We start from the raw sequence: 25,774 nt of genomic DNA, 5'->3' as shown, positions 1-25,774 counted from the left end.
CAGGGGAAGGGCGGCAGAGCAAAGGCTGCCGGGAACTGTAGTCTCCGTGAGTGGGAATCCCGGCAGGCGCGATCCCAGGAGCGGGAGCCGAGGTAAACAGGCGATGTCCTGGAGCCGCGATTTCCGCTGTGACTGCGGTCAGGCCGGGACCTTGGCACGGGCAAATTGCCGACGAGGTAACGGGAGAGCGCTCAGTGCCGCGTTTGCGGAGATAACAGCGGTGCCGAGGCCACTGAATCTTGTGGCCCTGGTCATTTGCCCGTACAGTTCAGTGAGGACAGTTATCACCTGCTGTCAGCACACGCCTTGTCAGGTTTTCTAAAATTGGACGAAACCTATTTTTTTAAAGCATATCAGTCTTTTTGTTCCAGAAGAAAACCACGTGTATGAATCTGTGAACCTTTGTAGCTGTCTACTGCCCTGAGCGTTTTCAGGAGGATGAGGAGGTGTGTGTCTTCTCTCAAGCGGTAGGTGAGCGCTCAGGCTTGGGCAGCGGGGGTCGGGAAATGGGAGTGCAAGGGCTGTGGGAGCCGGCATCGGCCGAGGCTGCAGGTCCAGGTGGCTGCAGAGCTGCTCTGTGGAGAGGAGAGAGTGAGAGGCAAGGCCGGGTGCCGATTCGGGCAGCTGGAGGTGGTGAGGAGCAGGGGAGCTGGGTGCTACTGGCGTGCTGCTCATGGCTACAACTTATCATTAGTGCTGCTTCTCGTTTGAAGTTGGAGTCAAAGCTGATTTTCTCCTACCTGGGTGTGCCTCTTCTTAGGTATTAAACGTTACATATTAGTAAAAAAATCCTTTACTGTGAGGACAGTGAGGCACAGGTTGCCCTGAGAAGCTGTGGATCCCCCATCCCCGACAGTGTTCAAGGCCAGTTTGGGTGGGAGTCTGAGCAGCCTGGTGTAGCAAAAGGTGTCCCCGCCCGTGGCAGGGGGTTTGGAACTAGATGATGTTGAAGGTCACTTCAAATCCAAATAATTCAATGATTCTATTGGGAATGAAAAAGCCTTGCCTGTAACAACAGAAAGACAGTGTTCTGTGGGGGTTGAGTGCTAATATGTGATTGTGCACGTGGGATGTAATATGGGTGGCTTGCAGCAGAAATCTCATGTAAGAATACACTGCTCCTCCTGGCTTCACTGAGAATCATGTCTGTCTGTTTGAGAGAATTTTAGTCTTTATCATATATTCGTGTAAATATAAAGATTAGCCTCTGACTAGATAGGGTGGGGGAGGCTCCCAGAGCTTTTTTTTCCCCCACATCTGTTTTAGCAAATTAATGTCTTGTCCTACACTGTACTCCTGAATTACAGCACTAGTTCATCCTGTCTTTCCAAACTCTGGAAATTAACTTGATGCTTTACTTTTAAAACTTAAGGGATGAAGTGTAAAAAGAAGTTGACACTTCCTGAATCACTATTACAGTCCTGATAATCAATTGTTTTCTTTTTACGGCCCTTCCCATTATGTCTTAGGCTGACCCTGTCAGAGCCAGGGTGAGCTGCTGGTGCTTGGCTGGGGAAGGCACAGGCCCCCACTTAAAATGTTGATATTCTTCCCATTTGTTCACAGTTTGCTATTTCTGCTTTCTAGTTTTGCTGTTTAAACTCCTCTCTGAGATGTGAAGAGGCCTATCAGTGTGGGGATCATGTTTGTTCGGCTGGGTTTTGTTTCCACAGAATCACAGAACTGTTAGGGTTGGTAAGGTCCTCTGGAAGTCATCCAGTCCCACCCCCCTGCCAAAGGAGGGTCACCTAGAGCTGGTTACACAGGAACACATCCAAGGTGGTTTTTCAGTGTCTCCGGAGAGGAGCACTACGACTTCCCTGGGCAATCTGTCCCAGTGCTCTGCCACCCTCAGTGTAAAGTTCTTTCTCACAGTTAATGGAACCTCATGTATTTCAGTTTATGGCTACTGCTCCTCGTTTTGTCACTAGGCACTACTGAAGAGAGTCTTGCACCATCTTTTCGGCACCATCTTTTCGGCACCCACCTTTGAGATATTTCTACGCATTAACGAAATCCCCTCCCCGTCTTCTCCAGACTGAACAGGCTCAGCTCCCGCAGTCTCTGATACGAGAGATGCTCCAGAGATAGCTTGGTTTGTTTTATTCTCGTTAACACGCAGCTCAGCGCCCCCTCTGCGAGGGGCCCGGCCCGGCTCCCCCGCGGCAGTCGTGGGGCGCTGTCCCCCCGCGGGGAGCCCCGGCGGGCCGGGCGGGCGCGGGGCCGGGGCGGGGCGGGGGCCGCGGCCGCGCCATGGGCCGAGCTGGGCCGCAGCTGCTCCGCGGGGCGGCGGGGCCGCCATTGCGGGCCTGTCCGCGGGCCGGGCCGGGCCCGAGCGGGGAGACGCGTCCGCGGTGAGTCTTGCCAGGCACGGGCACGGCGGGCCGGGACACCTCGGGGCCGTACAGCGAGGAGCGGGGGCACTCGAGTGTTCCGGGGCCGAGGCTGGGGGTCGGACGCCGCCGCAGCACGGAGGTCGGGCAGCAGCCGGGACCCGGCCTGAGGGGCGGGCCCGCCATCGCCTGTCTGTCCCTGCCTGGGTGTGCAGCTCGCGGGGCATCCCCAGAGCCCTCTGTGACAAACGTGGCAGCCGCTGCGACCGCGCCCATGGACACTTACGGCTTTGAACTGCGCCTTTCTCACTGCTTACAACTAGTAATGCCTTCGAGTGATTGCCACAGCGCGGGCAAGTTAAAAAGGCACATGCTGTTTGTTTACTGTCTGCGTCTCTCAGCTGTGGCACAGTGAGCTAGTTTCGCTTTCCGTTCTCGGCGCTTCAGCACTTCAAACACGAGTGGATATGTATTTAAAGGATTCATAAGCGAAATAGTAGGTTTGAGTTGTACTTAGTTAGAAAGCACTCTCGATATATTGAATTAGGCTTTCTGTTAAAGATGTTTTGCTGTTCGTTTTCTGCGGGGAGAGAGTGTATAAGTGGGGTAGAATCTGAACACATTGTTGCAACACGGTGGAAATAAGGGGCTTACATTTTACTCTTTAGTATCAACACAATTTTTACTTCAAGGTATTTTTGCAGTTTATATTTACATTCTCTGGCGATGTGAATTTGTGTAGCTTGAACTTTTAGATTAGTTGATACTTGTTGCAGCTCCGCAGACTGCAGAGGCTCATGCTCTTCTCAGTAATTTCAGTGGGACTCAGGTGAAACAGTCTGAAGGCCGAGTAAAGCAGATTTTTAAAACACCTCACTATTAGCAAGAAATGATGCTGATTGAGTTAACCAGAGAAGACTTCATTCAGGTTTTGTCAGTGGGTTTTCATACAGGTGGATTTGTGCTTCCAGGGGAACTGGGTTAACTTCTGTGCATCCTGGCATATTTTTAACATTAATTCATCACTGAAATAAGTGTCTTCAGACTAGTTTAGTTTTTTATTGGTTTTGGTTTTGTTGGTGGTTTGTGTTTGTTTGTTTTGGGGGTTTTTGGTTAGTTGGGGGCTTGGGGTTTTTTTGTTTGTTTTTGGGGGGTATTGTTTCATTTGGGTGGGGGTTGGTTTTTTGTGGTTTTGTTGTTTTTTGGGGTTTGTTTTTGTATGTTTGGGCTTTTTGGGTTTGTTTTTTTTGGGGGGGGGGTTGTTTGGTTTTTGGTTTAGTTTGTTTTTGTTTACTCATTTTAGTCCCCAGAAATACTTCATTTAGTCTGTTTTGGTCATTTTTGACAATTGCAAAGATAATTGCATGCAAGCTTTTTGAAAATTGGTGGCTGTGGGAAGGAGAGGCACTTAATTTAGTATCCTCAGTAAGGAATAAATAGTTAGGTTCACCACATCAAACAAACAATCCATCTAGCCATTGGTGATTATTGCCAGTAGTGTTAAACATCTTTAGTTTTGCTGTGGTTATCAAATATGAGGCAAGGGTGCTCCTCCACTCTTCAGTCACAGTTCCCTGAAAGGGATATGCAAATTGTGAATCATGGACAGCATAGGAGTCTGTGAATTTTAAGACATCACAGCTGTTAGGATCACGGTTTCAGAACTCTTATCAGAACAGTCCACAAGTCCCAACTGTGTTGATTTGAAATTCCTGCATAAAAATTGTTTGGATATTAATAAATGTTAGGTTTTCAGACTAGAGAATGTTCAAGATGATGTCATTGTTTGAAATCTTGTTGCCAAGGATCTGAATAAAAGCTTCTGAGTTGCCATCCAGTCACTGACCATTTGGAGTAAGCAGGTTAAGGCTTTTTAACCTGGATGCAGACCACTGAACGTAGCTTTATGCTATTCAGGTGCACAATCTGAAAACCAGCCAAAAAGGAACTGGTACTCCAAACTGCTGCTGTTACAGACAGGCTTTGTGTTCCTTGGCAAGTAGTACAAAATTTGGGATTAGGTCTCTAATGTAAGGTGCTCAGTCCTGGTTCTCTGTAGTAGTGAGTGTGTGGAAAGGAACATGTACTGCTAGAAGGCAGTTCCTCCTGCCTGTCTGAGACCCTACCCAGTGTCTGAGATAGATTTAGAGACATGCTGCACAATGGCTAAATTGTCAAAAGGTCTTCTAACTTCAAATTTCCAGGTCTTTATTCCTGTATCAGTATTAGTAGGGCTAGTAGGCTTAGAAGATGGAAAATAAAGGATATTCACAACATCTTGCATCTACAGGATTGTGGCTTTGCATTGTTGTCAGTTCAGAGTTCCAGTAACATAATCCCATTACTTCTAAACTCGTAGTACAGCTTTGTGAAATAAGGGAGATATAGGGCTACTACAAAAAATTGTGAAAATGTAGTTAAAATACACATTACAGAAGGCAAAAGTCACAAGCCATGAATATTGTTGTCTTTTTAAGAGGTGAAGAATAAGAGAATGCAGTGACCAAACCTTCATTGTTGGGGAATTCTGTTTTATTTCAAATGTATGGTTAATTTACATAGACTAGATTACATTTTTTCTAAACTATAGTGGAGGAAATATGAGCAACAATTACATTAAACTAGAAACAAGAAGATTTTTGCTTCGTTACCCAGCAGAGATTCCGCGGATGCCCCATCCCTGGTAGGATTCAAGGCCAGACTGGGTCAGGCTTTGCGCAGCCTGGATACTGGAAGGTGTCTCAGCACACGGCACAGGGGTTGGAACTAGATGATTTTTAAGGTGCCTTCCAACCCAGACTGTTCTATGGGTTTGTTTTTTTTTGTTGTTCATGCAGTGTCACAACAAAAGATTGGATAGATAATCTGATGTAGCCACTACTTCTAGAGACTGATTCATGCTTGGAGTTACTGTAGTAAAATACATTTAGTCTTGCCTGACGTGAATGTAATATTCTTCCTCTGCACACTTTGTTTAAAGACTATGCTCTCTCACATAGGACCATATGGAAATTTAGGATATTGGTTTAATTGATAAGGTGGTGACTTACATGCGTAAAAGTCTGGCTAGGACAGATTCCCTCCTATTGTATTGTAAAGCTTCATTTTTTCTGCTAGCAGGTGGTTTTCTTCCAGACGTGAGACTTTATCCTGTGACTTTAGTAGTAGTGTCTCCCATCAGGGCTGCCTGCAGGCTTTCTGTAAGGTACCTTTAGCTTTAGCATGGGACTGGCTTTGGGGATTATACCCAGTTACATGCAGATACAGGCTGGCCCTTTCTGGTGAGAGACCAGGATGTGTATTTGTTTATGGCTGATGGGGACTGTTCTCTTGGAGGAGAGTGGAGTCTGCAAACTAGCAATCTCAGAAGGGTACAGAAATCAAATGGATTATGTTCTGTGTTTTCAGACCAAAGGCTAAGTCTTGAAAACATGATTCCTGCAACTGTTCACACTGTCCTGAGTGCTCTGTATTTATGCTGCCACAGAAAGAACTGGTTACACTTGGAGGAGAAAAAACACAGGAAACGCCAAGGACTGAAATGCGCTTGCAGCTAAAGTATCCTCATCATGAATAGGTACAAAACTATCAGACAGCTTGGTGATGGGACCTACGGCTCTGTTCTCCTAGGGAGAAGCATTGAATCTGGAGAGCTAATAGCCATTAAAAAGTAAGTGTTTTCATACATTACTTAATAATGCATACTCCAGGTTTTTCCTTTCTAGGTCTGCATCAACTTGGTCATGCTGGTGTAAGTGCTTCACATTCCATGTAGCTTTTTAATATGGAGTTGTAATTGGGCAGCATGAAAAATTCCTTGTATCCTCCAAAGCCTCAGCACAAGATAAAGAGGGTGAGATGTATAGGCTTATTGTGTAACAGCACTCTGCTGATATGTGCAGTCAAATGTGTTTTATGTATTACGTAGAGTATTCTGCAATGCTGCTTTGGAATCTACAGCCATTTCGCTGCTGCTTATGTGGAACATATATTTTGTAGTCTAATTTTCAATGGAATATTAATACTGCAGTGATAATTAACACAACTGATCTCATTGTCCATTATCTGTATCTTTTATGCTATGACATATTGTCTTGTCAACTTAAGATTTTCTTGAAATCCCTTGAGAAATTCACTTGATTTTCTCTTCTGTTTTGGCGGTGACTTTAGTTTGTAAATGGCTTATTTGTCCTAGCTATGGTAAGAGACAGCTGTAAAGCATTGCAGGCACCTTCCTGAAATACCAACCATGACCATGACAAGGGACAGGCTTGTCAGAAGAGCTTTTAGTACAATGCTGTTTTGTATGAGCAGTCAATAGCTGGCTTTATCAACTTTCTAAATCCCCTCTGCTAAGGGTATTTTGCCTGTATCAGACCTTGCTTAGAAGGTTTTGCTTTAATTTTCAGTTTGCAACATGGGAAAAACTCAGAAAAATCAGAACAAGCCAGAAGTATTCTCTTACTTAGGTGTTAATGCTGGTCCTTTGTTAAAGACAGAAGTGGCCCAGTAACTGAGTGCACAAGACAGTAACTGCAAAAACACTGCTAAAAAAAAATCCAGATCCCTTCATAACATGAAGGGCTTGTAGTTCTTAAGGTACTCTAATTGTGAGAGCCAATTTCAAACTGGAAACTTCCTACAATAATAAGTAGTACTGAATTATCATAAAGGCAAAGCCTCAGATTTTCAGAGGATGCCTAGTTCCCTCTGAAATCCAGACTCTACACAGCTGAGTATTTTTGTAAGTTTTAATATGTGATCTTCTGTTTGCATGTATGTGTGAGCCTTCATCCTTTTGGTCCTAGAGCACAGAGTTAGGTCTCAAAGAACTGAGTGGTAATTAGAATGTGTATGAACACACAGGCCCATACGTAACACACAAATACTGTGTTCAGATACAATTTGGCTTAGGAGAAAACTGCCACACAGTTTGTTTCTGTTAGAGCAGAGTTGCTTATAAGCTTGAAGGGGGAAGCAGAATTTGAAAAGCAGTTGGCATGATAGGTGCACCTTGCAAGGGAAGGAGAAACGTGGTGTAGTGGACAAAGGAAAATGTGGAAATACAGCAAAATACTAAAGTCACAGAGAAATCAAAAATAGAGAAGAGGGGCAAGGAGAATATGATAAAATTGGAGACCCAGTGAAGTGGTTGGATCTTCACTTGATTTGTTTCAAAACTACCCTTGTTCTTTTCTAATGTTAGACTCTACCACATTGTTATCTCAGAAAGAAAAATAGCATGCCTGAGCTTGTTGAAGGCTCTGAATTATTTTCAGCAAGATGTATATACAGAAAAATGCAGTCCTGTGTAATAGTAACTGTTATTTGACTGTAATTCTATTTGAGTGTGTATTCTAGTAAATCAACCTGACTATACCTTGTCTAGAGATGTAAAGTTTTTTGACAGGAGCTAGCATCTTACGTTCTTATGGAAGAACTGAATTGTTAAGACGCAGTGAGGCTTTTGGTTCTAAGAACAGCTGATGTTTTCAATGCATTAGTCATTCTTTTCTTCTCTACTTTTGTAGAATGAAGAGAAAATTTTATTCCTGGGAGGAGTGCATGAACCTTCGAGAGGTTAAGGTACTTGTTTTGTTCAATGGTTGACTTCAAATTAGACGATCACTGTCACATTTGGGGGTAGCATCAAATTCTTTATGACTTGTGTCAAAACACCACTCCCAAAGTGAGTTGTAGCATATGACATTACAATTCTGTTTCCTCACTCTGCATTGGAAGGGAGTGTCGGTAGTCTTACAAAAATGCTTATTGAAATTCTGTAGTCTTACAGAAATTATTTGGTTGTAGAAAGCTGCTTCCTCCCTGCAGTGAGGAGTGTGTGAATGAGAGCTTTCCTGTCACAACACCTGGAGTTGTGTGGTGTTTGTTTTTCAGAGCTTGAGAACACGTGTCCTTTGTTTGTGCAGCATTAACTTTTGTACGTGTAATTGTTTCTCTGTACTTGGCTTACGGACAGACATACAGCATGAGATTCTCATGCCAACAAAACACTGGGGGTAGGCTCTAGGGGTCTCCTTAATTTATAATCAACACTGAAAACATGCAGAAAACCTAGGTCATTTTTCTTGCAGTGCCATGTAAAAATGGACATCAAATACACTGAAAATCTAAAAAGAGAAGGAAGACCCAAGTTTGCTAGTTTTAGCTAGGGTAGAGTTAGTTTTCTTTGTAGCAGCTTCTGTGGATCTGTTTTGGATTTGTGACCAAAACAGGCATGTTGTAGTTATTGTTGAGCAGTGCTTTCCCAACCTCAGCCCCTCTCTGTTTTTCATGCTTCCTTGTCAGTGACTAGGCTGAAGGTGGGCAAAGGCTGGGAGGGGACACAGCCAAGACAGCTGACCAAAGGGGCATGCCATGTGACATTGTGCTGAGCAACAAAAGCTGGGGAAAGGAAGAGGAAGCAGGAGACTTTCAGAGTGATGGCATTTGATTCCCAAGTAACCATTATTTGTGATAGAGCCCTGCTGTACTGGAGGGCTGAGCACTTGCTTGCCCATGGGAAACAATTAATTAATTTGCTTTTTAATTTGCTAATTAATCAAATGAATTAATTTGCTTTGCTTGCATGCTTGACTTTTGCTTTACTCATTAACTCTGTAGCTCAGCCTATGAGTTGTCTCATTTTCTGCTCTTCTGATTATTTTTCCCGTCCCACTTGGAGGGCTGAACAAGCTCAGCTGCCTGCAAAAATTAATCCACAGTACCAAGGAAGACTTTCCAGGCTGTTTTTAGTCTTGACTCTAACCTGACTGTTGCCAGTGCAGGTGCAAGAAGATCATGAATTCTGTCATTAGGAAGTTTCCTACAGAGCAAATGCAATTGTTTTGGTGCTTATGGTGATAGGAGATAGCTGGCTTTTGAATGACCAGCACATTAAATTGCTGCATAGACTGTATATGTATGTGGTAATACTTGGAGATCTGGTCTTTGTTCTTAGAGCTGTCTGATTATTTAAGACACCAAAGAGTTTTTGAATCCTGCTGCAACAGTGAAGTAAGTTGGGTTTTTTTTTTCTCCTTCACTATATTAAGACCCTTGTAAAATCCTGTTTGTATTTTCCATTTCTAGTCTTTGAAGAAATTAAACCATGCCAATGTGGTAAAGCTGAAAGAAGTTATCAGGGAAAATGATCATCTGTATTTTGTGTTTGAATACATGAAGGAAAATCTTTATCAGTTAATGAAAGAGAGGTATGTAACAGCATCACCCATTCCTGATATAAATTAATTACTTGTGTAATGGGCTTTTAACACCCGTGGTACTGTTCAAAGGACTTTGGATTATTTATTTAGGCTTGGACCACTATAGCTTAAAGCTGTGGGCTGCAGTAGGAACTGTGACTGTCACCTTCACCTTCGAACATATCCCAGCCAGTCTAGTGAGAGTTTCCAGTGTCTTGTCCCAGATTAGTGTGTGAGAGGGGAGTAGGTAGGAACTGGGCCTTGGACCTAGAACTTCTGATTTCTATGTAAGTACTCCAGTGGTGCTTTTTTATGAGAGAGTGGTATCACCAGCTCTTCTTTTATGTCTTGCTCAAATAAATGAATAAATAAAAAGTAGTTGGAACAGTAATCAAGAGGTGTCAAATTTTGGATTGCTTCCAGGAATTATTTTTCCTTGCAATTTGAACTGACATGACCAAAGACTGCTTGTTTAATTTGTCAGCATTCTGAATAAAATCTAGCTTTTTGGTATTTGCTAGAGCATTAAGAAAGTCTTAATTTTAGACTTTGGGGCATGATAACACCCACCAGAGGATAACTGGGGCAAAATTTCCTGCTTTGAATTGTTTCTCTCTGTGGACCATAGTATCAACCTGACAGATGACAAGAATCTTCCTTGATTTAGCAAAGTAAGGATATTATTATAATATATCTATGTGATTGCCACATGAAATACTTTTTTAAGCATAAAAACAGTATGCATGCACAGGTGTAGAAAACTGTAGTTTAATTTGGCACATATATGGATATATATTATATGAAATAATGAACTTTGAAGAAACGGTTTAAGTCTATAACAGAAAACAATTAGCTTTGGGAATTTCACAGAAATGCTTGCTATCCTACCTTCTTACGAAAACAAAAAGCCCAGGTGTCTTTAAAAGCATGCTTTGCATCATACTGTCTACAGTTTAGCTAGGCCATGGACTTGTTAAACATTGTGTAAGTCAGACCTTTAAGAATGCAATTTATTTCCTTTATTCATAGTTAAATTGCCAGGGACTGTAGAGGAAATAAGAATTTCTTCTGCAACAAGAAAAGAAAGTAGGCAAATATTAAAAGCTGACTAGAAGTTTTATTTGTCATTGCTACCTTTTATCTTTGATAGCATAAGCTAATGTATGAATTTAGTCATTAATATTTGTTTCTTCTCTTTTATTCCACAGAAACAAGCTATTCCCTGAGTCTACAGTTAGGAATATTATGTATCAGATCCTGCAAGGGCTTGCATTTATTCATAAGCATGGTAGGTTATGTTTTAGCTGTAAACCTTCCGAATTACAGACAGATAATGTTTGTGTAAGTTTTTTGATTAATACACAAGCAATTACATTACTAAGTTTAGTAGAAGGAATGATCAAAAGAATGGCTCTGTATGAGAGATTCAGATGACTGAAAACACCTCTATTTTATAGTTGCCTAAGACTTAATTCTGGAGGTCTTCTCAGTTCCTTTTCTATAGGTTTCCACTTTCTCAGTCTGGCAGCTGGCCACTCTCAAACTCGTTGGATGTTAATGAGCACATTCTTTGATAGATTTAAAGATCCCCTGAGACTAAGAATAAAGAAGAAATTACTCTTTTCTCAAGGTACATGTAGATACCTGAAGAAAACACGCATTTTCTGTAAGATACATTTAAAGCAATAAAGTCTGAGTGACAAGTAGCTTTTGTTGCATGGGCTTCCAACTAATATATATAACAATGGTAAAAGTTAAAGCTGATGTACCAGCCTGTAGTAACAAGACCCACTTAACTAGTGAAAAAAAATCTCAAAACAAACACCTTATTTTAACAGAAGCTTTCTAACTGTTTTTTGCTGACCTTGGCAATTCTGTCTGCTGGATACACTGAAGGGTCTGTTGCTGGGCAGCTCTCTGGCTTATCAGAAAAGAACTGACATTGGTGGCCAGAGTCCTGGAAGCAAAATTCTTATAAGGACCAGCATTACAGTTCACTTGAAGAACACATTTAACTGTGTTTTGCAGAATACTTTCCAGCTAATGACTTTATTCACTCTTCAGATGGCTACTCATCCGAAACCTAATCATAAATTCTAGTCTGCTTAAGTAACATACATAATATATAAACACAGAAAAACACTATGATTGATTTGCAAATATCTAAGCCAGCTTTTTTCAATGAATTGTCAAATGGATCATAGCCTTTCAGAACAGCTTTTATTGCTATTTAACTTACTATAGCTGTTGAGACTGAACAGTTTTATGTTGAAATAGTATTTTTCATTGACTTGCTACCACACTGGACTTGTATTTCTGCCATGATGTTGCAAATTTGTGTTTAAAAAACACCTAGAAATGTTTGACAAGCCCAACAGAATGGTTGTAATGATATTGTGGCTAACAGTGTAAGAATGAGTGTCCTAAAATTCTCTCCACAACAGTTCTGGAAAAAAAATCACATGAACATTTTTTTCCCCTCTCTCTATTTCTCTGTTCTGCTCCTGTGTGGCATAGAAATGCTTGTCATGTAAACGTCTTATATTCTTTGTCCATCCAAACTCTTTTTATATTTGAGTGCACAACAAATTAGTCTTTCTACAAATTTGTCATGAAATAAATTGCCTCACAAGCATTCTGTTGGTGCATGTCTGTGCAGCAAAATACAGAAGTTATTATACTAAATGCTAAGATCAGCCTTGATTGTGTTGCCTTGTACCTGTCACAAAGAAGCAGTAATTCAGGCTGACATCAGAATATGAGCTCAACATCCTTAGAAAGGATGCAGTCTCCTGGTTATTATATACCTACAGCACTATGTCTTCAGCACTGTTATACATTCATCTAATGAACAAAAGCTAATCTAGTTATACTGGACAATGTAGACATCCCCTATGTCAATGTTTAGTCCAGTCTCTGTGGGAATATATTCAAAGCCATGGAAAAAGTAATCATATTGGGGTCTCTGAAAAGGAGCTCAGAGAGCTTCAGTTAGGTACTACAGAGGGAACTGTGTCTCGGAACGGTGGTTCAGACTTGCAAGAAAGAAGCATAAGAACAAGATTTCTGGGCTAATGGTGGAAGTACATTTCACAGACAGTACTCAGTGATACACCAGTTGTTTTCTCTCATTTATATTAAAAGAGCTCTTTCCAAACATTCATTCATGATCAGTTTTGACTGAATGCAGGGAGCACTAAAAAATACACTGAGATCCTCTTACATGGTGTTGAGTAGCTCAGTGCTTGCAGGTTATGTTCTCAGATTTAAAAAGAAGTTTGAAGTGCAAAAAACCCCTTGTTTAAATTTATATTCTGTTTAAAATAACATTTTATGTAATTGATTTGTAACTTCATTGGACAGTTTCCACTTAGGATGAAACTAGCATTAAAATGGTGGAAATTTTTTAATGTTAGAGAAGTGTCACTTGAAAGAGAATTGTCTGAATAAATGCTCTGAATTGTTACAAGATAGCAAACTTGTATATACTGTTCTTCACAACCTGACTGAACAACACTGTATTGATCAGCTCTGCTGATCACATCCAACTTTGATATCTGTGTGGTGCTATTTCAGCTTCAATGCTAAGAACTAAAGCAAAACAATCCAGTTGGAAAATAAAGGATGCAGGTGTGAGTGAAGTGACATTGCAATCCACATCAATATTTCATTTGAATTTCAGGGTTCTTTCACAGGGACTTGAAACCTGAAAACCTGCTTTGCATGGGACCAGAACTTGTGAAAATAGCAGATTTTGGCTTAGCTCGAGAAATTCGATCTCGACCTCCTTACACCGATTATGTATCCACAAGATGGTAAGTACTAGTACTCAGCTCCATTGTAGGAACTTGCAATCAACACTTAAAAGTAGTACAGTACTGAATTTGTGCTGATTGTTATACTACTTTTGATGCCTCTTCATTATGAAACTTCTGTTTAAGCTTGGTGTAATTTAAAAACCTTCAGTTAGTGCAAGATAGTTTACAGATAGCAACAGCAAAGGAGCAGAGTGGGAGTGTAGTAAGGCAGGTGGGAAGTAGGAGAGTAGTAAGACAGGTGCGAACATGCCAGGATTACTGTGTGTCAGGAAGGTGTGAGAGAGTTTACAGAAGATTATATAGTTTTAATAATAAAAAATTCATTACAATCAATTCCTCTCCTGTGTACAGGAGAGGAGAGGAGGTTTTTAAAGAATGTTTGCTCTTAATAGCAAAGAATGAAGAGGTGAGTGATTTCATGTATGTTTGAATTGTGTTGATTGTTGGGATTTCCTTTTCTTTCTTTCCTCTACAGGTATAGGGCTCCTGAAGTACTTCTGAGATCCACCTGCTATAGCTCTCCAATAGATATTTGGGCTGTTGGTTGCATAATGGCAGAAGTTTACACACTGAGGCCTCTCTTCCCCGGTGCCAGTGAAATTGATACTATATTCAAAATCTGCCAAGTCTTAGGGACGCCAAAAAAGGTAACTGAAGTGATATTCCAGACTGCAGTAATCCTGGAGCTGTTCTGCAATACACAATGGCATGGTAGCAGTAAGCATAAAAATAATAAATTTTCCTCCTTACTGTTAATTTATGGATTGTTCTCAGATATAATAGACTAAATTAAAACTTATTTTCTGTGCAGTAAGCATTTCTGTGCAATAATTATGCTATACCTGACACATAGAGGAGGAGAAATAGACCCCTGCATACCAAACAAGTCCTTAGACTGTGATTTCATTAGGTGGGAATTTAATTTTCTCTTGCGTACTTGCATAAAAACATATGGTTTAAGAGGCTAAAAATTGGGATAATGGAAAGATTACTATTTCCTGATTCCATTTGTGCTCTTGACGTTGTCAGATGCACAGCAGGACTCACCTCTCACCAGAGGTTTGGGGTGAAGTTTTGTAGTGAAATTTTCAATATAAGACCAGAGTAAGCTGGATACGTTCTGTTATGGGTAGAATATGTGCTAGTGTGCTTAGGCACTGATACTTTACAGATGAACTTTTTTGTGTTTGAAAATCTTATTCTTCCAGAATGACTGGCCTGAAGGCTACCAACTTTCAGCTTCCATGAATTTTCGCTGGCCTCAGTGTGTACCTAACAACCTAAAAACTCTCATACCTAATGCTAGCAGTGAAGCAGTGCAGCTCATGAGAGACATGCTGCAGTGGGATCCCAAAAAGCGGCCAACAGCTAGTCAGGTTTGATTTTATTTTCTTTTTGTCTGCTTGTGATTTTTTTTCTTTTACTGCAAGGAACAGTCATTTAGCAGTTACTGAGGGATGCCTTCTTAGAAGGAAGAAGAATCCAAGAACAATTTGGAAGACAAAGGAGGGTTATTAAGAGAGAGAAAGTAATCTTTTGCATGAAACATCAACTGCTTGGGGTATGTGCTCAATAATCAAAGGTGTGACTGCAGTATGTAAATACATTTGAATTAAATGTAATCCAGTCACTGTGACTAGCAGTAGAGATAAGGTAGGATGTATGGCCGAAGACTGTGATGCTGTTCTTTCGTTGTGGTGTGCCACAGAATGACTGGGATCTGGTTCAGTCACCTTGCCCTAGGCAGCCTGTGCCAGTGCTCAGTTACTCTCAGAGTAAAAACGTGTTTGATGTTCAGAAGGAGCTTCCTGTGTTTCAGTTTGTGCCCATTGTCACAAGGCACACCTGAAAAGAGACTCACTCAATCTCCTTTGCACTTTCCCTTTCTGTTTTTCCCCTTCTGTCCATACTTTGACAAGATGCTCAAGAACCTTCTCTTCTCCAGGCTGAACAGGCCCAGTTCTCTGTCTTTTCTCATATGTGAGATGCTGCAGTCCCTTAATCACCTTTGTGGCCCTTTGCTGGACTCTCTCTACTATGTCCATCTCTCTCTTCTTCTAGGGAGGCCAAAACTGGACACAGCAGTCCAGGCATGGCCTCACCTGTGCTGAATAGAGGGGAAGGATCACTGCTCTTGAGCTGCTGGCAGCACTCCTGCTCAGGCAGCCCAAGACTTAGTCTTATTTGCAGCAAGGGTGCATTTGGTGCCGTTCCATGTTCAACTTGGTGTCTATCAGGTCCTTCCCTGCAAAGCTGCTTTCCAGTGATTGACCCCAGCATGTACTGGTGCATGTGGTTATTCCTTCCTAGGACGTGGTACTTATCCTTCTTAAATTGGTGAGGTTCCTGTCAGCTGGGTTTATCAGCCTGCCGAAGTCCTGCACAGTGGCAGCACAACCGACCAGTGTGTCAGCCCCTCCTTTTACTTGTGTCATCAGCAGATTTGCTGTGGGTGTGCTCTGCGCCACCAGCAACATCATTAATGGAGGTGTTGGAACGGTATTTGCCAGTAATGCCCTCTGGGGACACAGATACTTCCTGGCCTCCAACAGACTGCCACCCTTTGGGCCTGACCTTTCAGCCAGCTGCTAGTCCACCTTGCTCTCTGATCCTCCAGCCCAGTGTTGCCTGCATAAGGCTCGCTTTTGCTGGGCAGCCTCAGCTCAAGTGCATTGCAGATATGTTCCAACATCCTGTGCATAAGCATTGCCCAAGTCATCAGTATTGCACATGCAGGTGGTGGTAGCTGCTGGTTTCGGGTAGTACTCAACTAATAGAATGAACAGGGCACCTTCTGGAAAACAGATGGGATTCTTGACACTTTACTTCAAGGGCCATAGCTGAACCTTTGTGATTTAATTCAACCTTTAGTACAAATTGCAAGTAAATGCTTGTATTAATGAAAACAGTTAAAAATCAAATATATTAAGAACTCTCAAAGGTAATGAAGAACAAAAAAACACTGACTGTAACAGTATTAAGAGCATTAACAAATGTTTTACAGTAAAGTACAAATAGAGTGAGGAATCTGAGCTTTTAGAAGCTTTCTGCAGTAAGAAGTCTTTGGGAAGGGAAGATGAGTGTGCTTGAAACAGCAAGGTAGATTAATTGTCTTTACTGACAACTTCCTAATTACATGTAAGGCAGATAAAAGTACTTTTACTAACTAACTTTACTAACCTGTCAGAAAAGGTAGAGGCTAATTTCCATAAGGGTTGTATTTCTTTCACTTAATTCATTCTCAGAAATGGAGAATGCAGGAGATGTCTCTGGGGTCATTGAATTTTGCTGGCCGAATCTGTAATGATGAGGGGGATGTGTTTCACACGCATGCATGAAGAGACAGCATATGATGAAACATGCCTTAGATGCCGCCTGGTTAACTGTCTTAATTCTGCAGAACCTTTCCTTCTGTAGTAGTCCACAGAGGATTTGACAACTCAGTATCTCTTGAAACTTCTCTACTATTGCGACATTTTTTTTAAGTGGATTGTTCTCACTAGAACCTAGTGTTGAGAGATGGGTCTTCTGCTGTTTCTTACCCCACAAAAAGAGAAATTAGATTTGTACTGATACATAGGACTGGGGTAAATGAAAAACTTTGGTTTTCTAAGCCTAACATCTTTATTTCCTTTTAGGCACTTCGATACTCGTACTTCCAGGTTGGGCACGCCCTGGGCATTCAGGATCTGGGAAAACAAAAGGAACTGCATAATAAATTGTCTCTGCATATTAAGCCTGTCCCTCCAGCACAGCCCCCTCTGAAACCTCATGCCCGAATTTCATCAAGGCCTTTTCAACAAAGCCAGTCTTCTCAGCACTTGGTGTACACATGTAAGACAGATAACTCTGGGACTGAGCACAGTAACTACTTACAGGAGGACAAGTCTAACCAGGTTCTTCTGCCTGCAATACACAATAAGGTTCCTCAGCAGGTAAAGGTCCATCTAACATAAGCTTTCTCATATACTGCCTGACTTTTTAACTTGTGTTTCTTTTTCTTATTCTTTTTCAAGGTTCTTGTACCTGGCCAAAAGTACAGCGAGTGGAACTAAAAACTGGTTCCAATGTTCCAACTTTCTGCTAGAAATTGGAATTTCCTTATTGAAATCAAAATCTGGTTGCTGTAAAGCAAGTCAGTTTCTCGTTTTAGAATCATTTTGTGGGTACCCTTTACACCTGCACCATTTACAGGATGACACTGATTTCATATGAATAAAACGGACGTACAGTGTTCGAAATATTAATGAGATTGATGCCAGAGAGAAAAGTATGAAGCTGAATAGTATTGAAATGAGGGAAACTATTACCTTCATCCATTTAAGGCATCCACTTTATTGACTGGGAATAATAGTCTCTTTGGTCTTCCAAACTGGACTTGGAAACCAACAGATTCTCTTCGCAGCATGAGAATGTACCCTTTCTGTCTACTAATGAGGAGACTGGATTCATAAACTAGATCATGAGAGCAGACAGTGTGAATGCTTCTGTGACAGGGTCAGTCATAAGCAGGGTCTGTAGTGACCTGTGTCACACAGAGTCTAAATGTACTGCTGAGTCTGACTGAAGAGACACAAATTTGTGCCTGTACTGTCCTGCAGGAGAAAAAAAAAATTAAATGTCTAGACACAGGCTCATGGAAACATAAGCATTCATGCAGTTTTATGTTCCCAGCATGGGTCTAGAAGTAAAAATTGAGCCTAAGGTAATGGTTTAGGAGGTGCATACTGGAACATGAATAGGATTGGAACTGAGACCCAAGAAATTTCTTCTGTCAGTTCAAGACACTTTATTACAGGACAAAATGTAGAAGATATATAATAGTGTCAGCAGGCTACAGATTGTGTTCTTAGCATGTTTAATGGAAGTTGAAGATTGTGTTGTTATAGCTCTACTACCACTATTACTCTTTGAGATAGAGGGGAAAATAAGTCTTGTTTGTTCCTGTCACCTAGATTGTGGTCTAAGCATGTGGGTTTGTTTCTTTTCAATCTTTATAACAGAAACCATCTGCTGGGTCTGCGAATACAAATGGTGAACTTAAACCAAAACCTAGGCGAAGATGGGGACATCTTCCCAGGACAGTAAAGAATTCTGAAGACTGGGATGATTTGGAAGACCTTGATTTCAGCTCTTCCATCATGAGAATGGACTTGAAAAACAAGAAGAGGCAGAATGATGAAACTCTTTGTAGGTAAGGGGTTTTTTTATGTGTATGTGCTATTTGGTCTATTCCTTTGCCCTTTTCCTCTTTAGCTCTTCATGCTTTCTTTGTATCTAGAAATGTATATCTATACAATTTTGTGTTCTTTTTTTTCCCCCTGAAAATTTTGGCTTAAATCTCCTGAAGTTAATTTTTGAATATATACTTTTGATTTTACTTGTGGACCATTTTGACATACTCCGCGATTCCACTCATATAAACTGTTTTGGGGAAATCTAAGCTGCAGTTTCCATGGATTGTATACAGAAGAAAGAAACTTAATGAGTGATTTATAAAAACTTTAAAAGCAGTATATAAGGGAACTAGAAGCACAAATCTGATTTTCAGGGGCATTTGCAGGACTTTGGGTTGATAATATTCCCTGTTGCCTGTGTGTTTATGGTGTAGCAAACACATTACAAGGAAATGATTCTTGGAGATGAGATGTAATTGAAAAAGTCAGCTGTGAATAAGCATGTGTTATAAGAATTGGACTATACATAACAATTTTTGAATTACAGATTTGAAAGTATTTTGGACCTGAAGCCTTTGGATGCTGTAGGCTCTGGCAGCAGTGCACGAACTTCCCATGCGACCTTTTTGCGGCAGGACACTCCCACATTGCGAGTTTCTGCAGCAAAGCAGCACTACTTAAGCCATTCTAGGTATCGACCTGGTTAGTAAAATACTTTCCTTTTCTTTCTGCAATTCCAACAGGAGTATGAAATAGTCATTGGTACATTAGCTCTTATCCTTTGAACTTCTGGAGAGGGGCTACTGCTCAGAGAACGTGAGGACAGAAAGAGCTTGTAGTGTAGATGGCCACGACACAAACTAAATTCTGGTAATCTAGCAATGCAAACAAGGGGACAGGATTATTTGTACTTCTTCCTCCCCATGGATACTTTTATACTTGGAAGTGTGCTCAAAAATGTCTGTATATGTGCCAAACTACTGCCTGTCTTCCTAAAAAGTGTAAGATTGGTCTTCTAGACTGGAAAAGAAAGTGCCATGTGTTTACGTCATGAGCGTATAGTACCATGAACAAATGGCAAACTAGTCGTGGGAATATGCTTTGCTGTAGTTGGGAGTTAAGTAAAACACAGATATGTTTCTCTGTAGAGAATTACATGTCTGTGTTCATGATAACCTCTGCTATACTGACACCAGTGCTGAGGCAGGGTGAAGTACAGGAGGCAGACAGCATGTCTGCCAGTACTTAAAATGAGATGAATATAAGTGTATTCTTTGTCATAATTTCTATTCATAATGGTAGTGTTAGCTGTTTATTCACTTGTAATACTACTTCTTCAAAATTAATTAACTAGAAAGTATTGTGAGTGCAAACTCAGTCGTTTTTCCTGAAACAATAATTGATTTTCATTTTGTCTCACTTAGATAGAGTTTTAGTAGCTAAAACTTGTTTTACTAGAGGAGATTGTAAAACACATTGATCCCAAGACTGCTTAGCCATATCATAAATTGTGGGTGCATCCTTGAATGCTAGGTACCCTGCTTAAATATGGGAGCTATATTAAATAAAAATAATAGGTGTCATCTGAACTGTAGTGCAAATTATTTGCACAGTCTGAGATTTCAGTAGAGACACCAAAGAAGAGTACAGTGCTATGAGAAATGGAATTGCCATCATTGCCTCTCAGGTTATCTTGTTGCTGTCAGTATTTTATTGGAAGCGCAGATTTCATGTACATAGGAAGGTTCACTTTTTGTGACATGAGAATATTTGTGGCCTTGATGTAAGGACCCTGTCCTGTGATATAAGCAGCCATTGATGTTAGTGGAACTACTTACATTGTGAAGTTTGCAGGATTAAGGCTTGTGTCTAGTTCCAGCATTCCTGTATTATGAGAGGATGGAGAATGACTCAGAGAGTTAATGAGAAGGGAGAGGTTTTGACTAAGTTGAACCAGACATCTGCTCTAAGATTGTGCATCAGGTGGAATGAATGCAGGCCTGTGTGGGAGATTTTAGTGAAGTAATCTTTACATTTTTGCAATATAGGAATAAGCACCAGGAATAGCATAGTTTCCACTTCGAACAAAGAGTCTCTTCCATCTAATCGCTGGCCCAGTTCTGGTTTGTCTGGGAAAACCTCTGGTTTGGGAGGAAGTACTACCAATGGGATGAATTCAGGTAAGAAGGTGTGCTTAGGACTCTTGAGAAATGATAATAAGTGATGTCTATGCAATTCCTCACCGGTGTATTTTGGAGTCATCCATTTCCAAAATGTTGTCAGCTCTGAAGACATCTGCTTACCCTGTCTGTTCTTTGTGTTAAAATTAGTTGTGAGGCTCTTCTTTGGGAGACTGCCTTAAAGTGAAACATAGTGACTTTTTCTAATGAATCCTCACAAGTCTGAAGTACTCCCACAGAAGGCTGGACAGCTTAGGTCTGTTCAACCTGAAATACTTTGCCTTGTTTTCAGTTTCCCTCTTCAGTTTCTTTTAAGTCACATTTTCTTGTTTCCAAACTATTTGTATTCCATTCATCTGTAACGCAGTCTGATGCTGACAATCTCCTGAATGCAGGTGTATATATAGGAGTTCTGGATTTCAAGTGTCTTCAATTAAGTTCTTGTTTTGATCAGTCCATGATCAGGCTTGATCTTGAAAATGATTCCTTAGGGCATTTGTCTCCTGTAGACAGTATGGGAGATCCATTGTGTTCAGGTGTTCCTTGCCATTTCTTTCAGGGCCCATAGGATCAAGTGGTCTAACAGGTGCTTATGTCCCTTCATTTCTGAAGAAGGAAGTAGGTTCTGCTGGGCAGAGGGTTCAGTTAGCACCGGTTGTGGACCCATCTTCTGGTAAGTCCAGTACTAAAGTTCTCTTGGTCCCTTGGTCAGTACTCCAGTAATGCTGTATGTATGCAGCACTGAACTATTTATCTTTGCTTTATTTTACTTGTCAGTATATGACTGACTGGAAGTATATTGTTTGTAACCTTGCAGGACTTCATATGGAGAAGGATTTGGTTTGTGTTTACTTTTGTTTATTAAATATGTGGGTTATTTCAATGGGTACAGCTTATTTCAATGGGACCTAGAGGTTGGTGTGAGAGCTGGCACAGAATTCACATTTGCCAAATCAGTGATGCAAATACTCTTAGTCTGCTAAGATTTATGGGATTGGATCTGCTATTGTTCAGTATGGACAGCTCTCACCGAACCTTTGTATCACAGAATTTTTTGTCCTTTAGATTTTGCATCTCTGACGTCAGTCAGACCCCTTCTTGGATGGCCATCGCTCAGTTCACCTACGAAAAGCTCGCCGCGGTTAATGCCTCTCCCGCCGGCAGCGGAGCCGATCCACGGGCGCGTTGACTGGTCTGCGAAGTACAGCGCTCACCGGTGACCTGGGAAATACCCTCTGAGCAGTGCGTGCGTCCCTGGAAACGGTGTCCAACATGAGACCATTACATACTGCTTCATATACCTGTATATTTAAAAGGAGCAGATCTTCCACAAATGAGACATTTTGAAGGGTTTTTTTACTTATTTGCATTAATTTGAATGCAATCTTTTACTGTTTTGTATAAACATGTTTTGTTACATACTTGGGTCCATTTATTTTCATAAAAGTGATACATTTTGTATATAAGGCTTAGGGTATTTGGCATTTTTATACAGTAAATTTTTATAATGAACTTTAAAAAATTTTAACTTTTTTATTAGACTCAACTTTTTAATAGAAGTGGATAAAAAAACGTGGTGCAATATTGCGATGAAGAAGTATTGAGGAAGGGGCATTCATTAGACATTTTCTGAAGTTGATGTGCTAATTGAGGCTGTGTAATTTCAAGTGATGCCGTGTCTCAGTGCCACACTTCTGTTGTCCTATACTCATTGCTTCGTACTGACATCAGAGTAGTGAGTGACTTAACAGTTTAAACTCTCCTTCAGAGTCACTCAGAGACTGCTAAAAGATAGTGGGAGTCACCTTTTTTAAATTTATTTTTGCCTTTGAAAGGTTTTTTGTTGGACTGCTATTCAAATTTACCAAATCTGAGGACTCTTGTTTGGTGAAGGGTAAATACTCTTCTGTATATCCATTTTCTGACACAGTGTTCCTTTTTCCTGCTTAAAAGTTTTTCTTTGGCATTGTTCACTGTGAAGTAGAATGTGGACCTACCTCTGTTAAATTCATGTAAATGGTCTAATGATTTCTAAGAAGAAAAAAGAGATTCTATTTCTTCTTTTTCTTTTGTTGCAAATGTAAGATCTAAAGATATATTAAAGACTGTATTAACAATAAATCAATAAAACTAATAAAACTGGTTTCAGAGTAACAAAATATTAATGATATGCCAGCAACATAGTTTAAGGAAACAAGATCTATGCAGCTGACTTACTTTTCACAACTGTTTTAAATTGCTGCTGTTCTAAATCACATAAGGAAAAAAAACTCCAAACAAAACAAAACTACAAAAAACAAGAGGAAGTGGGTCGGTCTAACCTTACTTATGTTTATACTCAGTTCTTCTTCACTCAATACATCTTCTTTTACAATGTGAAGAATATGTCAGCTTCCATAAATTAGGCCCAGAGGCTCTACAGGAAAAAATGGAATCTTACGTGGTCCTGTTAAGAAAATGTTGTAAAACTCTGGTTAATTTCACTGAAATTGATACAGTTCTTTGAAGAGCAGTTTAACTCAGATTTTGAGAGTATTATTTATAGCAAGGTATAGAGAAAAGAAAGTAGCCCCATAAGCTGGTTTAGGTCTACTCTGGAAAGGAGTACCAGAGTCAGCCATGAGCAGAAGATTCTTTTAGAGCACAGTCAGCATTTGTCTGTTCCTGCACCTCTTTGTACAGAAAAAAAGATAAGACCATTCAGTGCTGTGGGAGAACACCTTCCATAGCTGTGTTCTGGAGCAGTGCTGCCAAAGCTGAAATGTGCTGACAAAATGCCCTGCAGGAGTGTGCAGAAATGCTTATCTTTCTGAGTTCATTGTATGATCAGCTCAGGAAAATAGTTTATTTATGAGACTTAAATCCAGCCTAAAGGGATCAGAGCAGGTACAGTTCTTAGCTTCCAGGCATTTCACAGGAACTGAATAGCTTGTGTGTCAATGTGATCCTCTCCATGGGATCTGCTGGCACACACAAGGGGCAGCTGCTTTGGTCTTGAGACTGAGAACAAATTCTGGCCTTTTCAGTGCTTCCCTGGTAAACGTGGGATTTTGAGGAAGCTGTGCCCTAGGGTAGGCTGCTGGCTCAGTGCTGCAGGCGGACCCACAGGGAGCACTGGTCACTGTTTGCTTTTATGAGCTCAGCCCACAGTGAGACGGTACAAGACAGAGAGCAAAAGTGTGCATGAAACTTACACATGCCAAAGACATCTTCTGTATCTTCCTGCCCTGTTATCTGAGCATAGCAAGTACTAACTCCAAATCATACCTAACTGCTTCCACAGCAGTGATGCCAATGCTTAGCAGTAAAGCAAAGCAGCCATTTGATTTCTAAGTGCACACTGATGGGTGTCTGTGGGTAGGTGGGTAGGTAGCAAAATATGTATATTTGTGATAGAACTGGAAAGATACTTTTTTCTCTTGGAAATAAATGCCTGCATTTATGTCTACATATAATTTAATTTATTTTATCACCAGGTGATTTGTCTTAAGAATAAACACCCTGAACCTCTGCCAGTATCCCTAGGCCTAAGCAGGCTATTTAAGTAGTCTGGTCTGTACACTTAGTTCCTACAAGTGGAAGGACACAAGTCATGAGAACAGGCAGCTGAGGCTTGGATTCATCATACCTAAGTGTGAGCTCCTGTGTTGGGAGGTGACTCACTTCTGGTGAGTGAGGATCATGTCAAAAGAATTCTGTCTCATTTGACAGCATACTAACATTCTGGAGATACCCAAGTCTCTCCACTAAGGAGGGGGACAAGTCTGTGATATTCAAGTAACACAGGATGAATCTGAACCTGGCCTGTAAATCTCCGAACCTATCAGACTGACAGTGCTTCTTTTGACTATAGCATTCAGACTTTAGTCTGTCCAGTAGAGATTAGAAATGTAAGTTCTACTTATAATTTTCTTTTCTTTTTATAGCTGCTGCTTTCCTAAATTAAAGCCTTTTATTTTTGAGGAAAAAGCTAATAATCTTGACATTGAGAATCACAGCTAGTTTTAACTTAGTGAGACAGAAAATTAGCTAGATATCATGGCTGTATCCTTTACTCAAGCACCTTCTTACTGAAGCTGGAAAAGTTCTTTTTGAGCAGGACGGAGCTGAGTTTATGTATTTTACTGTACTGTCTCTGTGCAATACAGATATGGACAAGATGGAGGTCTTTATATACTGAAATCTGGACAAGCAGCATATCTGAGAATTTATTATATGTAACCTACTACTTTACACTTTAATATTTAGCAGCATCTTTGTGGAAAATGTTTTTAGAATTGTACTGTTTGCATTAAGGGAGTCTCACAGTGGATTCATTTACACCTGTAATCCAGATTTTCCAAAAAGTGGTGTGAAAGTGCCATGATGTTAACAACAAGGAAAAAAAAAAAAAAAAAAAAAAAGATCCATTCCCATGGTGTTCTGTATCTGATATGGCTGTTGATATGAGCAGGATGTTCCATAATGTGAGGAGGAAAACATGTACTGAAAGAACTTTAGAACTTAATATGGAAGGGGGTTGTGGAATTGTCAGAGATGTGGAGAAATAATGGTTCTTGTTTATTCAGTGTTTTTGTTCAGAAACATTCTAAATGTTTGTTTCATTCCTTGTGTGTCAAATGTCCTGCCCAGAATAAAGTTATCCTTGAGGAAGCACTGAGTGACTGACTTACTCTTTTACTCAGTTTTTAATGAAAGCACTTTAGTTTGCCTTTTGTTTGGTTGGGATTTTTTAATTTGGGTTCATTTTTTTTTTTAAACAAGCCATCTTGGAGGGGCACTGCACATTCAGTGGGCACATGGTTTGAGTCTAAACATGTAATTTCTGCAATATGCTGTAAGTTCCCTGTGAAACTGATTGCTTAGTCTTCCTTGGCTGTGTGCTCCTCTGAAACTACCTGCAAGACTGAATTATGATATGTATAACACTTCAGGAGGACAGGCAGCTGAACTAGATTGTTGTGGGTCCCTTTCCAAGGGAAAGTATTCTGTTCTGTTCCTGTTCTATTGTTCTGTGTCTTGTGTCACTTGTATAGCCTTCTCCCCTGGCTTTCAAGGCAG

The 25,774-nt window shown here is 40.7% G+C and overlaps 1 protein-coding gene across 10 annotated transcripts; it reads left to right on the top strand.

Annotated features, from left to right (window-relative positions):
• The first annotated feature begins 38 nt into the window (after positions 1 to 38).
• Positions 39 to 25,366, top strand: CILK1 (ciliogenesis associated kinase 1). Of its 10 annotated transcripts, none has more exons than XM_072926444.1 (15): positions 64 to 176; positions 372 to 446; positions 5,821 to 6,003; positions 7,865 to 7,919; positions 9,426 to 9,547; positions 10,747 to 10,826; positions 13,221 to 13,353; positions 13,832 to 14,003; positions 14,565 to 14,732; positions 16,995 to 17,291; positions 18,360 to 18,550; positions 19,081 to 19,235; positions 20,582 to 20,713; positions 21,273 to 21,386; positions 21,779 to 22,132. In XM_072926444.1, the coding sequence occupies exons 3-15, from the start codon at positions 5,903 to 5,905 to the stop codon at positions 21,931 to 21,933; spliced, it is 1,875 nt and encodes a 624-aa protein (XP_072782545.1). In that variant the 5' UTR covers positions 64 to 176; positions 372 to 446; positions 5,821 to 5,902; the 3' UTR covers positions 21,934 to 22,132. The 10 variants fall into 10 exon arrangements, with proteins under 10 accessions (XP_030123199.4, XP_072782545.1, XP_072782542.1 ...); XM_072926441.1 differs by having other exon boundaries at positions 372 to 467; XM_072926443.1 differs by having other exon boundaries at positions 372 to 471.
• Positions 25,367 to 25,774: the final 408 nt, after the last annotated feature.

Source organism: Taeniopygia guttata, chromosome 3 (assembly GCF_048771995.1).
Source record: "Taeniopygia guttata chromosome 3, bTaeGut7.mat, whole genome shotgun sequence".
NCBI classification, from domain to species: domain Eukaryota; kingdom Metazoa; phylum Chordata; class Aves; order Passeriformes; family Estrildidae; genus Taeniopygia; species Taeniopygia guttata.
The sequence above is the reverse complement of the archived record's forward strand: the minus strand, read 5'-3'. Positions and strand labels throughout refer to the sequence as shown.

Bases quoted from the DNA above. Each gene is read 5' to 3' on its own strand.
- CILK1 (XM_030267339.4), top strand. From the start codon at position 5,903: ATGAATAGGTACAAAACTATCAGACAGCTTGGTGATGGGACCTACGGC. The intron at 7,920-9,425 runs GTACTTGTTTTG...TTCCATTTCTAG, and splicing joins TGAACCTTCGAGAGGTTAAG to TCTTTGAAGAAATTAAACCA. The intron at 19,236-20,581 runs GTTAGTAAAATA...TTTGCAATATAG, and splicing joins CCATTCTAGGTATCGACCTG to GAATAAGCACCAGGAATAGC.